Source organism: Oncorhynchus gorbuscha, linkage group LG06 (genome assembly GCF_021184085.1).
Source record: "Oncorhynchus gorbuscha isolate QuinsamMale2020 ecotype Even-year linkage group LG06, OgorEven_v1.0, whole genome shotgun sequence".
In the NCBI taxonomy this organism is placed as follows: Eukaryota; Metazoa; Chordata; class Actinopteri; order Salmoniformes; family Salmonidae; genus Oncorhynchus; species Oncorhynchus gorbuscha.
Window position 1 is genome coordinate 88,667,988 of NC_060178.1, and position 13,503 is coordinate 88,681,490.

Consider the following 13,503-nt stretch of genomic DNA (forward strand, 5'->3'; position numbering starts at 1 on the left):
TGGGGATGGTACCTCAAAGCAGGTGTGTGTGTGTGTGTGTGTGTGTGTGTGTGTGTGTGTGTGTGTGTGTGTGTGTGTGTGTGTGTGTGTGTGTGTGTGTGTGTGTGTGTGTGTGTGTGTGTGTGTGTGTGTGTGTGTGTGTGTGTGTGTGTGTGTGTGTGTGTGTGTGTCCTGCATCGAGTCAGAAAGGTCTTCAATCAAAATATATAGATTTCTTTACAAACCCATGGGCTTGTTGAGTTGCGAATTCCATTCTGTGAGTGGTGAGGCAGGCAGTAGGCTACCGGCCACCCAGTGAGAGAGTGTAGAGCAGGTACTGTCTATTTGTGTGGTGAGGCAGGCAGTAGGCTACCGGCCACCCAGTGAGAGAGTGTAGAGCAGGTACTGTCTATTTGTGTGGTGAGGCAGGCAGTAGGCTACCGGCCACCCAGTGAGAGAGTGTAGAGCAGGTACTGTCTATTTGTGTGGTGAGGCAGGCAGTAGGCTACCGGCCACCCAGTGAGAGAGTGTAGAGCAGGTACTGTCTATTTGTGTGGTGAGGCAGGCAGTAGGCTACCGGCCACCCAGTGAGAGAGTGTAGAGCAGGTACTGTCTATTTGTGTGGTGAGGCAGGCAGTAGGCTACCGGCCACCCAGTGAGAGAGTGTAGAGCAGGTACTGTCTATTTGTGTGGTGAGGCAGGCAGTAGGCTACCGGCCCCCCAGTGAGAGAGTGTAGAGCAGGTACTGTCTATTTGTGTGGTGAGGCAGGCAGTAGGCTACCGGCCACCCAGTGAGAGAGTGTAGAGCAGGTACTGTCTATTTGTGTGGTGAGGCAGGCAGTAGGCTACCGGCCACCCAGTGAGAGAGTGTAGAGCAGGTACTGTCTATTTGTGTGGTGAGGCAGGCAGTAGGCTACCGGCCCCCCAGTGAGAGAGTGTAGAGCAGGTACTGTCTATTTGTGTGGTGAGGCAGGCAGTAGGCTACCGGCCACCCAGTGAGAGTGTAGAGCAGGTACTGTCTATTTGTGTGGTGAGGCAGGCAGTAGGCTACCGGCCACCCAGTGAGAGAGTGTAGAGCAGGTACTGTCTATTTGTGTGGTGAGGCAGGCAGTAGGCTACCGGCCCCCCAGTGAGAGAGTGTAGAGCAGGTACTGTCTATTTGTGTGGTGCTGAAACATTCTAATTTGTCCACGTGCAGAGCTATGTTCCGTCCCGCCACCACACGTGACAATACATTGTCAAGTTCTCTTTCCCTAGCGAGCCTAGCTCACCTGGAAATGGTTCATGTAACCAGAGAAATAAGAAGATATGTTATGATGGTGGAATACACCATTGTGGAATCAGTGCTGGCAAGTGGTTAGGAAGGATTTAGGAGTCACTGTAGGCAAGGAGAGCAACCCGGTAGATGGATAGCTGACATAGCCTGCAAAACGTGCCCAGAAGGTATTTGTTGACAATAATTCTGTTAATTATCAGTTTGTTCATTTCGACCATACGCAGATCATATCAAGTTTAAACCGATGCAGCTGGTGAAAGTTTGAGTATAGCCAACTAAATGCATGTATTTTTGTAGGCTATATTAGATTCTGGGAATTGTTCATTTAAGTTTCAATGAAACTATTTGATTATCTGAAAACATATTGAATGTAGAGTTATTGTTTTGTATGTCGGCTATAGGCTTTCATTAGGTGAGAAGGCTAATTAGAAGTCGATTTGATTTGTCAATGTGCTGCATCGCATTATGAAGAAAAGAAAATATTGGTTTCCTTTTATTCAAATGTTGAATAGACATGCGGACAAATTCATTAATGCAGGGAAGGGGAATAATAGCCTACTACTCTGGAGTCATAAAAACAATTAAATAAATGTACATTATTTTGCAGGTCAGGGATCAGCTCTCGGAACAATGCTATGCGGGTGGGTCGGGTTGCAGAGAAAACTCTGTCCTGCAGTGGGGTATTGGGTGGGGCTCGGAATTGATGTAGCCGGCACGGGGCAGGTGTGGCTCCAAAAAACTGACCCATGTAGGACTCTAGTGTGCTGATGCGGGCACATGTGTGGCTGTGTGTTTGTGCGTGCATGTTTGGCTGTGTGTTTGTGCGTGCATGTTTGCACCTGTCCTTCCGTCGGTCCCCTATTAAGGCAGGGCTGGCTGATATCCTGGGCTGGGTGGCGCTGGTGGAGATAGAGCTCTGTGATTGGCTGCTGGCAAAGGACGCTGTCTCTAGATTGGCGGGGGACATGGGAGAAGTGGAGTGGGACAGGGAGCTGCACTCTGAATGGGACAAGGACCCTGGTGGGGGGAAGGCGAGAGGAGGGTGACATGGTGGAAGAAAGGAGAGGGAGTAGAAACTAAGTTACTCATAGGTTATTACTGTGTCGTAATCTAATTGGCCATGTACTTTCTATGTAAATAAATGCTACTTTTATTACCACATAGTTGATGGGCACAGAAGAAAATGTTTGAATCCCTTCGCATACATTCATAATTCAATAAGCTCGTACTGTTGGAGGAGTGTAAATATGTAACCTTGTAGCAGCAGGAGACATAAACAACCTACCTCTATCAGACCCTGCAACAGACCGTGGGTATCGAGTAGGGGGGGTTTTAATACGCTCCTGCCGGAAATGTAAATTACCAGAGGAACCTGTCAAGATCATAAACAGATGGAGGCGAGTTACCAGTAGTAACATACAGACTAACAGTAATAACAACCTCTATCTTAGAGGGGTAAGACAAGTGAATGTTAATATTATTCATGCCAAGAAAGACCATAAACTGATTATTACGATAGTAAAAGCACTACATGTATGATCCCGTGTGGCTCCGTTGGTAGATGCATGCAATGCCAGGGTTGTGGGTTCGAATCCCACGGGGGACGAGTAAAAAACAAAGCTTCAAATGTTTCAAATCCACTCACCTCTAAGTGGCTCTGGATCAGAGCGTCTGCTAAATGACTCAAATGTATCCACTCACCTCTAAGTGGCTCTGGATCAGAGCGTCTGCTAAATGACTCAAATGTATCCACTCACCTCTAAGTGGCTCTGGGTCAGAGCGTCTGCTAAATGACTCAAATGTATCCACTCACCTCTAAGTGGCTCTGGATCAGAGCGTCTGCTAAATGACTCAAATGTATCCACTCACCTCTAAGTGGCTCTGGATCAGAGCGTCTGCTAAATGACTCAAATGTATCCACTCACCTCTAAGTGGCTCTGGATCAGAGCGTCTGCTAAATGACTCAAATGTATCCACTCACCTCTAAGTGGCTCTGGATCAGAGCGTCTGCTAAATGACTCAAATGTATCCACTCACCTCTAAGTGGCTCTGGATCAGAGCGTCTGCTAAATGACTCAAATGTATCCACTCACCTCTAAGTGGCTCTGGATCAGAGCGTCTGCTAAATGACTCAAATGTATCCACTCACCTCTAAGTGGCTCTGGATCAGAGCGTCTGCTAAATGACTCAAATGTATCCACTCACCTCTAAGTGGCTCTGGATCAGAGCGTCTGCTAAATGACTCAAATGTATCCACTCACCTCTAAGTGGCTCTGGATCAGAGCGTCTGCTAAATGACTCAAATGTATCCACTCACCTCTAAGTGGCTCTGGATCAGAGCGTCTGCTAAATGACTCAAATGTATCCACTCACCTCTAAGTGGCTCTGGGTCAGAGCGTCTGCTAAATGACTCAAATGTATCCACTCACCTCTAAGTGGCTCTGGATCAGAGCGTCTGCTAAATGACTCAAATGTATCCACTCACCTCTAAGTGGCTCTGGATCAGAGCGTCTGCTAAATGACTCAAATGTATCCACTCACCTCTAAGTGGCTCTGGATCAGAGCGTCTGCTAAATGACTCAAATGTATCCACTCACCTCTAAGTGGCTCTGGATCAGAGCGTCTGCTAAATGACTCAAATGTATCCACTCACCTCTAAGTGGCTCTGGATCAGAGCGTCTGCTAAATGACTCAAATGTATCCACTCACCTCTAAGTCGCTCTGGATCAGAGCGTCTGCTAAATGACTCAAATGTATCCACTCACCTCTAAGTGGCTCTGGATCAGAGCGTCTGCTAAATGACTCAAATGTATCCACTCACCTCTAAGTGGCTCTGGATCAGAGCGTCTGCTAAATGACTCAAATGTATCCACTCACCTCTAAGTGGCTCTGGATCAGAGCGTCTGCTAAATGACTCAAATGTATCCACTCACCTCTAAGTGGCTCTGGATCAGAGCGTCTGCTAAATGACTCAAATGTATCCACTCACCTCTAAGTGGCTCTGGATCAGAGCGTCTGCTAAATGACTCAAATGTATCCACTCACCTCTAAGTGGCTCTGGATCAGAGCGTCTGCTAAATGACTCAAATGTATCCACTCACCTCTAAGTGGCTCTGGGTCAGAGCGTCTGCTAAATGACTCAAATGTATCCACTCACCTCTAAGTGGTTCTGGGTCAGAGCGTCTGCTAAATGACTCAAATGTATCCACTCACCTCTAAGTGGCTCTGGATCAGAGCGTCTGCTAAATGACTCAAATGTATCCACTCACCTCTAAGTGGCTCTGGGTCAGAGCGTCTGCTAAATGACTAAAATGTAAATGATTGCTGTGCTCATAATGTAAAAATCTAATTATTGACTCAATAAGGTTTTTTATTTTTTATTCGTTCATTCGTTCGTTCATTTGTTCGTTCACTGACCCAGTCTGGTACTGGAGGGCAGGGAGTTGGTGCTGTGTGGTGTCTGGCTACAGGGTGATGAATCTGACGTTAAGTCACCAGACCGCTTGTGGCTCAAATCCAGGCTCAGACGACCTTGGTGCTGGGGACTATAGGAGAAGAACACAGTCATCTGATTCATGCAGGCGATTATGACATATCTATGTTGAGCTATATTGTAAGGTCTAGACCATTAAGTACATTGTTGACATTAAGTTTATGTTTGAATTACTGCCTTCTAATCATGGACTGATTCAGACCTGGGATACCTGGAAATGGCTTGGCATTGAGGAGGGGTATCTACCTGGGGTGAGAGTGTGAGTGGTTGCCTGAGGTGGGTGCAGGAGGACAGTTGTGGTTTGTGTGAACGTCATGGCTCCAGGCAGTATAGACTGGGTTCCTCATCACAGCGGTGACAGCAGGACACGGGGCTAGACCTCTGTGTCCGGGGTCTGGATGACCAAAAACAAGGACATTTACATTTTAGTCATGAAGCAGACACTCTTATACAGCTCTTATAAGTTAGACGCAGTAATGTAAAAAAAAAAAGACATGGTCACAATCATCACAATTCAAAAGAGACGCTATCTGTTAAATCAGGGCCGGTAAGGGTTAAGAAAACAGGAAATGAAAGAGATCAGGTGCAATATCACACTTGTACTGAAACACAGTGGAGAAAACAAGATAAGAAGATGCATCTTTAATGAGATAATCTAACATACAATGACTTGTTAGTTGCAACAGGAGACTTACGTGCAGTCATGGTGCTGCTGTATCCTGGTGGTACCAAAGGCATGCTGTAACGATGAGAGCGCATGGGAGAGAAACGCACCAAGTCCACCGGCTCTGGAGACGCCTCGTCATTAGAGAAACTCTGGACGCACAGTAAAGACGGACAGGAACTATCAGCTCTAGTAACACACACTGACACGACATGCAGCGTATGGAAAACACAGGACTTTATTGCATAGTGAATATTTGTTGAGTGTAATGGCAAATCAATAAGAATATCAACATTGTACCAAAAGGAAACTTGGAAAGTCTGGCTAAGCACAGTCACAGGGCTCAATTAATCAATCAATCAATCAATCAACCAATCAATCAGGAATGTTAATTACCTGGATAGGGATGTGGATGTGTAGAGGGGTCATGTTCCGGCGTAACGCAGGGGCTGATTTGGGACGGTACCTTCTCCTGTCCCTGTCCAGCTCCTCCCCCCTCTGCCTGCTTACATCCTCATCACATGACTTCCTGGAGCTGATGATTGGCTGCATCCCCTCTCCAGGAGGGTCTATGTAGTAATTGTGCTTCTCACTATCCCCGTCTCTGTCTCTGTCCCCATCTCTGTCCCTTTCCCTATCTCCGTCTCTGTCTCGACCCTCCAGCCCCCCCACCTCCTGTTGTTTTCCCACCAGGGGTAGGCCACCTGGGGCCTGGCCCGGGGGGGTTGGAGGGGTGCCTGTCCCTGTGGTGATGGTGGAGTCCGAGGCAGAGCTGATCTGCTGGCGATGTTTGAACCTGAACGAATCGCTCCTCTGAGGTGGGGTGGGAGGGGTCTGCCCTATCCCCACCCCTGGCCCCACCTCAGACTGAGAGTCCTGCGGGGAGTGTTTTGATAGCTGGGACAAGGAGAGGTAGTCCAGTTTGGAAGACGCCTCGGGCCGTTTGAAGGTGTCTGCGTCGAAGATGGACTTCCTCTGCTTGGGCTTCTTATAGATGGAGAGCTGGGCACACTCGAGGATGGACGCGCCCACCAAGACTTTAGGCCAGGTGCCTCCGCTCAGCTTCTCTCTCTCTGGAGTAGTGGTGTGTTCTTCCTCTCCTCCTCTGTCTCTGTCTCCTCCTCTGTCTCTGTCTCCTCCTCTGTCTCTGTCACCTCCTCTGTCTCTGTCACCTCCTCTGTCTCTGTCACCTCCTCTGTCTCTGTCACCTCCTCTGTCTCTGTCTCCTCCTCTGTCCAGCAGCGTGCTCTAAATAGAATATAACCCCAGGGTGGAAATTGATATGTTACAGTCTTAAAAACATAACAACATCCATCCATTCCTCCCCCTCCCTCCACATCCCTCCATCCATTCCTTCCCCTCCCGCCACACCATCCATCTATCCGTCCATTCCTCCCCCTCCCTCCACATCCCTCCATCTATCCATCCATTCCTCCCCCTCCCTCCACATCCCTCCATCCATTCCTCCCCCTCCCTCCACATCCCTCCATCCATTCCTCCCACTCCCTCCACATCCCTCCATCCATTCCTTCCCCTCCTGCCACATCCTCCATCTATCCATCCATTCTTCCCCCTCCCTCCACATCCCTCCAACCATCCATCCATTCCTCCCCTCCCACCACACCCTCCATCTATCCATCCATTCTTCCCCCTCCCTCCACATCCCTCCAACCATCCATCCATTCCTCCCCCTCCCACCACACCCTCCATCTATCCATCCATTCTTCCCCCTCCCTCCACATTCCTCCAACCATCCATCCATTCCTCCCCCTCCCACCACACCCTCCATCTATCCATCCATTCTTCCCCCTCCCTCCACATCCCTCCAACCATCCATCCATTCCTCCCCTCCCACCACACCCTCCATCTATCCATCCATTCTTCCCCCTCCCTCCACATCCCTCCAACCATTCATCCATTCCTCCCCCTCCCTCCACATCCCTCCAACCATCCATCCATTCCTCCCCCTTCCACCACACCCTCCATCTATCCATCCATTCTTCCCCCTCCCTCCACATCCCTCCAACCATCCATCCATTCCTCCCCCTCCCTCCATATCCCTCCATCCATTCCTCCCCCTTCCTCCACATCCCTCCATCTATCCATCCATTCCTCCCCCTCCCTCCACCCATCCTTCCAAGACCAACCTGCAGGGTAATACAGTCGGAGGCCACAGGGGTGAAGGTGAGAGGTCGTCTGCTGTGTGACTCCCCTCTCCTGTAGCAGTAGTCCTGGTGGGGCTCTGGAGACCCCAATGGCCCTGAACTAACTGGGCTGTGCTGCAGACAGCTCCCCCTGTGGGATAGAGAGCGGGAGTACATGGAGCTACTGGAAAACGGCTTGTGCTGGCAGATGGAGCCACCTCTACTGTTGTTGTCTACTGCTACAACGTTGCTATGACTCCTGTCTTTGTTGGGATGGTTGTGTCTCTCTCCACCACTGGAGCCAATATCAGGGCAGAACATGTCTGTCTGGGTAGAGCTGTTGTTGTTCTTGGAGTTCCGGGAGTGCCAAGAGTGGAGCGAGCGGCAGTTGGAGGTCTTCTCTGAGGCGTCTCGCAGGTTTTCAAAGATACTCTGGCCGGAGCAACTCTGAGGGAGCAAACAAGTGGTCACTCATTTCCACTCAGGTTGTTCATAGTGCTGAAATTTGTGACCCAGGAAACATTTACAGAGCATTCAGAAAGAATTCATAACCCTTCACTTAATCCACATTTTGTTGTGTTACAGCCTGAATTCAAAATGGATTTCTCTCCCATCTACACACAACACCCCATAATGAACTCTGGCGACAGGTAGCCCAGTAGTTAGAAGCGTTGGGCCAGTAGCCGAAAGGTCGCTGGCTCAAATCCCAGAGCCAACTAGGTGAAAACCGGTTGATGTGCCCTTAAGCAAGGCACTTAATCCTAATTGCTCTAGGGTTGCCATCAATAATGGCTGATCCCTGGCACTGACCCCTCTCTCTGTGGGATTTGCAAAAAAACATGTGAAATAGGACAAATGTAAGCCCCACCTAATTATCTTGTAATAACAAAGTGAAAACATGTTTTTATACATTTTCACAAATGTATTGAAAATGCCTTACAGTAATATTTCATTTACATAATTAGTCACACCCCTGAGCCAATACTTTATAGAAGCAACTTTGGCGGCGATGACATCTTTGAGTCGTCTTGGGTATATCTGTATCAGCTCTGCACATCTGGATTCGGGGATTTTCTCCCATTTTTCCTTGCAGATTTTCTCAAGCGCTGTTAAGTTAGATGGGGAGCAGCAGTGACCAGCAATCTTCAAGTCTTTCCACAGAGGTTCAATATGATTCAAGTCTGGGCTTTGGCTTGCGCCACTCAAGGACTTTCACATTCTTGTTCAGAAACCATTTCAGCTTTGCTTTGGCTGTATGCTTGGGGTCATTGTCCTGTTGGAACGTAAATCTTCGCCCCCGAGTGCAAGGTCGTTTTCACTCTGAAGCAGGTTTTCATCAAGGATTTTCCTGTATTTGGCTCCATTGTTCTTTCTATCCTTACCAGTCTCCCAGTCCCTGTCGCTGAAAAGCATCCCCATAGCATGCTACTGCCACCACCATACTTCATGGTAGGGATGGTGTTAGCGCTTTACATTCAGGCCAAAGAGTACAATTTGTGTCTCATCAGACCACTGAAAATTTTGTCTTATGCACTCAGACATTCACATGCCTTTCTGAAAACTCCAGGCATGCTGTCATGTTGCCTTTTTCTTAGCAGTGGCTTCTGTCTGGCCACTCCCATAAAATCCAGATTGTTGAATTTTTGTAGAGACGGTTGTTCTTCTGACAGGTTCTCCCATCACAGCCAAGGAACTCTGAAGTTCTTGGGTTCTTGGTCACCTCCCTGACTAAGGTCCTTCTTGCCCTGTTGCTCAGTTTGGTCGGATGGCCAGCTCTAGGCAGAGACTAGGTAGTTCCATATTTTTTTCAATTTCCCAATGGAGACCTCTGTCCTCTTGGAAACTTTGAACGCTCCAGAAATAGTTTTATATCCTTCCCCAGATATATGCCTCATCACAATTCTCTCTAAGAGATCTACAGACTGTTCCTTGGACTTCATGGTATAGTTTCTGCTCTGACATAAACTGTCAACTGTGGGACCTTATACATACAGGTGTGTTTATTTCTAAATCATTTCCAAACAATTGAATTGGTCACAGGTGGAGACGATTCGAGTTGTAGCGACATCTCAAGGATGATCATAGATGCACCTGAGCTCAATTTAGACTGTCATAGCAAAGGGGTGTGAATACTTATGCAAAACACTTTGTCATTATGGGGTATTGTGTGTAGTAGATGTTGCACCCCTAAAAACTAAAAACATTTCTCATAAGAAACTAGCTCCCTGGTACACCGAAAATACCCGAGCTCTGAAGCAAGCTTCCAGAAAAATGGAACGGAAATGACGCCACACCAAACTGGAAGTCTTCCGACTAGCTTGGAAAGACAGTACCGTGCAGTACCGAAGAGCCCTTACTGCTGCTCGATCATCCTATTTTTCTAACTTAATTGAGGAAAATAAGAACAATCCGAAATTCCTTTTTGATACTGTCGCAAAGTTAACTAAAAAGCAGCATTCCCCAAGAGGGGATGACTTTCACTTCAGCAGTGATAAATTCATGAACTTCTTTGAGGAAAAGATCATGATTATTAGAAAGCAAATTATGGACTCCTCTTTAAATCTGCGTATTCCTTCAAAGCTCAGTTGTCCCGAGTCTGCACAACTCAGTCAGGACCTAGGATCAAGGGAGACACTCAAGTGTTTTAATACTATATCTCTTGACACAATGATGAAAATAATCATGGCCTCTAAACCTTCAAGTTGCATACTGGACCCTATTCCAATTAAACTACTGAAAGAGCTGCTTCCTGTGCTTGTTGAACATAATAAATGGCTCTCTATCCATCGGATGTGTACCAAACTCACTAAAAGTGTCAGTAATAAAGCCTCTCTTGAAAAAGCCAAACCTTGACCCAAAAAATATAAAAAAACTATCGGCCTATATCGAATCTTCCATTCCTCTCAAAAATGTAGAAAAGGCTGTTGCGCAGCAACTCACTGCCTTCCTGAAGGCAAACAATGTATACGAAATGCTTCAGTCTGGTTTTAGACCCCATCATAGCACTGAGACTGCACTTGTGAAGGTGGTAAATGACCTTTTAATGGCATCAGACCGAGGCTCTGCATCTGTCCTCGTGCTCCTAGACCTTAGTGCTGCTTTTGATACCATCGATCACCACATTCTTTTGGAGATTGGAAACCCAAATTGGTCTACACGGACAAATACTGGCCTGGTTTAGATCTTATCTTTCGGAAAGATATCAGTTTGTCTCTGTGAATGGTTTGTCCTCTGATAAATCAACTGTAAATTTCGGTGTTCCTCAAGGTTCCGTTTTAGGACCACTATTGTTTTCACTATATATTTTACCTCTTGGGGATGTCATTCGAAAACATAATGTTAACTTTCACTGCTATGCGGATGACACACAGCTGTATATTTCAATGAAACATGGTGAAGCCCCAAAATTGCCCTTGCTAGAAGCATGTGTTTCAGACATAAGGAAGTGGATGGCTGCAAACTTTCTACTTTTAAACTCGGACAAAACAGAGATGCTTGTTCTAGGTCCCAAGAAACAAAGAGATCTTCTGTTGAATCTGACAATTAATCTTAATGGTTGTACAGTCGTCTCAAATAAAACTGTGAAGGACCTCGGCGTTACTCTGGACCCTGATCTCTCTTTTGAAGAACATATCAAGACCATTTCAAGGACAGCTTTTTCCCCATCTACGTAACATTGCAAAAATCAGAAACTTTCTGTACAAAAATGATGCAGAAAAATTAATCCATGCTTTTGTCACTTCTCGGTTAGACTACTGCAATGCTCTACTTTCCGGCTACCCGGATAAAGCACTAAATAAACTTCAGTTAGTGCTAAATACGGCTGCTATCCTGACTAGAACCAAAAAATGTGATTATATTACTCCAGTGCTAGCCTCCCTACACTGGCTTCCTGTCAAGGCAAGGGATGATTTCAAGGTTTTACTGCTAACCTACAAAGCATTACATGGGCTTGCTCCTACCTATCTCTCTGATTTAGTCCTGCTGTACATACCTACACGTACGCTACGGTCACAAGACGCAGGCCTCCTAATTGTCCCTAGAATTTCTAAGCAAACAGCTGGAGGCAGGGCTTTCTCCTATAGAGCTCCATTTTTATGGAATGGTCTGCCTACCCATGTGAGAAACGCAAACTCAGTCTCAACCTTTAAGTCTTTACTGAAGACTCCTCTCTTCAGTGGGTCATATGATTGAGTGTAGTCTGGCCCAGGAGTGGGAAGGTGAACAGAAAGGCTCTGGAGCAACGAACTGCCCTTGCTGTCTCTGCCTGGCCGGTTCCCCTCTTTCCACTGGGATTCTCTGCCTCTAACCCTATTACAGGGGCTGAGTCACTGGCTTACTGGGGCTCTTTCATACCGTCCCTAGGAGGGGTATGTCACTTGAGTGGGTTGAGTCACTGATGTGATCTTCCTGTCTGGGTTGGTGCCCCCCCTTGGGTTGTGCCGTGGCGGAGATCTTTGTGGGCTATACTCGGCCTTGTCTCAGGATGGTAAGTTGGTGGTTGACGATATCCCTCTATTGGTGTGGGGGCTGTGCTTTGGCAAAGAGGGTGGGGTTATATCCTTCCTGTTTGGCCCTGTCCGGGGGTGTCCTCGGATGGGGCCACAGTGTCTCCTGTCCCTCCTGTCTAAGCGGTCCAGTATTTATGCTGCAGTAGTTTATGTGTCGGGGGGCTAGGGTCAGTTTGTTATATCTGGAGTACTTCTCCTGTCCTATTCGTTGTCCTGTGTGAATCTAAGTGTGCGTTCTCTAATTCTCTCCTTCTCTCTTTCTTTCTCTCTCTCGGAGGACCTGAGCCCTAGGACCATGCCCCAGGACTACCTGACATGATGACTCCTTGCAGTCCCCAGTCCACCTGGCCGTGCTGCTGCTCCAGTTTCAACTGACCTGAGCCCTAGGACCATGCCCCAGGACTACCTGACATGATGACTCCTTGCTGTCCCCAGTCCACCTGGCCGTGCTGCTGCTCCAGTTTCAACTGTTCTGCCTTATTATTATTCGACCATGCTGGTCATTTATGAACATTTTAACATCTTGGCCATGTTCTGTTATAATCTCCACCCGGCACAGCCAGAAGAGGACTGGCCACCCCACATAGCCTGGTTCCTCTCTAGGTTTCTTCCTAGGTTTAGGCCTTTCTAGGGAGTTTTTCCTAGCCACCGTGCTTCTACACCTGCATTGCTTGCTGTTTGGGGTTTTAGGCTGGGTTTCTGTACAGCACTTTGAGATATCAGCTGATGTACGAAGGGCTATATAAATACATTTGATTTGATATGAGATGGGTTACTATAACTTTGAGATGGGTTACTATAACTTAATACCTCAGCTTAATAGACTAAATAAACTTTGTAATTATATGAGCCAACCAGCTCAAATACAATAATATACTTCACATTTTCTCACCTCCCAATACCAGCTCAAGATATTCATTCCACAGCTCATGCTAACATATATCTATCCATTGGCTACAGCATTGACAACAAAGCCAGTAGATGAAGATATCCCTAATGGCATCCTATTCCCTATATAGTGCACTACTTTTGGCCAAAACCCTGGTCAAAAGTAATGCACTACATAGGGAATAGTGTGGCATTTGGGACTCAGCAGCCTTAACTCACCTTGATGAGAGAGACGCTGAGAGCATCTCTGCAGCTCCGCAGTAAAGCTTCACACTCAGACAGTGACTTGTTATCTAGTGCTATTCCATTTATCTGTGGAGGGGAAAATGAGGTCAGCACATCGTATCAAAACAATGTTATAGCAGGGAAGCAAGCAGGTCTTCACTTAAATACTCCCAAGTCCCAAATGGCCTCCTATTCCCTATGTACTGCACCACTTTGCACTACTTTTGACTAGGGCTCTGGTCAAAAGTAGTGCACTATGTAGGGAATAGGAGGCCATTTCAGACGCAGACCAAATTATTTATAAATGAATAGAGTCACCACGG

The 13,503-nt window shown here is 47.1% G+C and overlaps 1 protein-coding gene across 1 annotated transcript in view; it reads right to left on the bottom strand.

The window, feature by feature from the left end:
* LOC124038496 (disks large homolog 5-like) overlaps positions 1 to 13,503 on the bottom strand; it is a 117,725-nt gene that overhangs the window by 15,032 nt on the left and 89,190 nt on the right. The window contains exons 18-25 of the mRNA XM_046354454.1: positions 13,175 to 13,267; positions 7,560 to 8,003; positions 5,809 to 6,660; positions 5,444 to 5,564; positions 4,995 to 5,142; positions 4,673 to 4,800; positions 2,541 to 2,627; positions 2,095 to 2,272 (exon numbers count right to left, since the gene is read on the bottom strand). Of these exons, the coding sequence (XP_046210410.1) occupies positions 2,095 to 2,272; positions 2,541 to 2,627; positions 4,673 to 4,800; positions 4,995 to 5,142; positions 5,444 to 5,564; positions 5,809 to 6,660; positions 7,560 to 8,003; positions 13,175 to 13,267 (2,051 nt within the window). The remainder of the gene's footprint in view (positions 1 to 2,094; positions 2,273 to 2,540; positions 2,628 to 4,672; positions 4,801 to 4,994; positions 5,143 to 5,443; positions 5,565 to 5,808; positions 6,661 to 7,559; positions 8,004 to 13,174; positions 13,268 to 13,503) is intronic.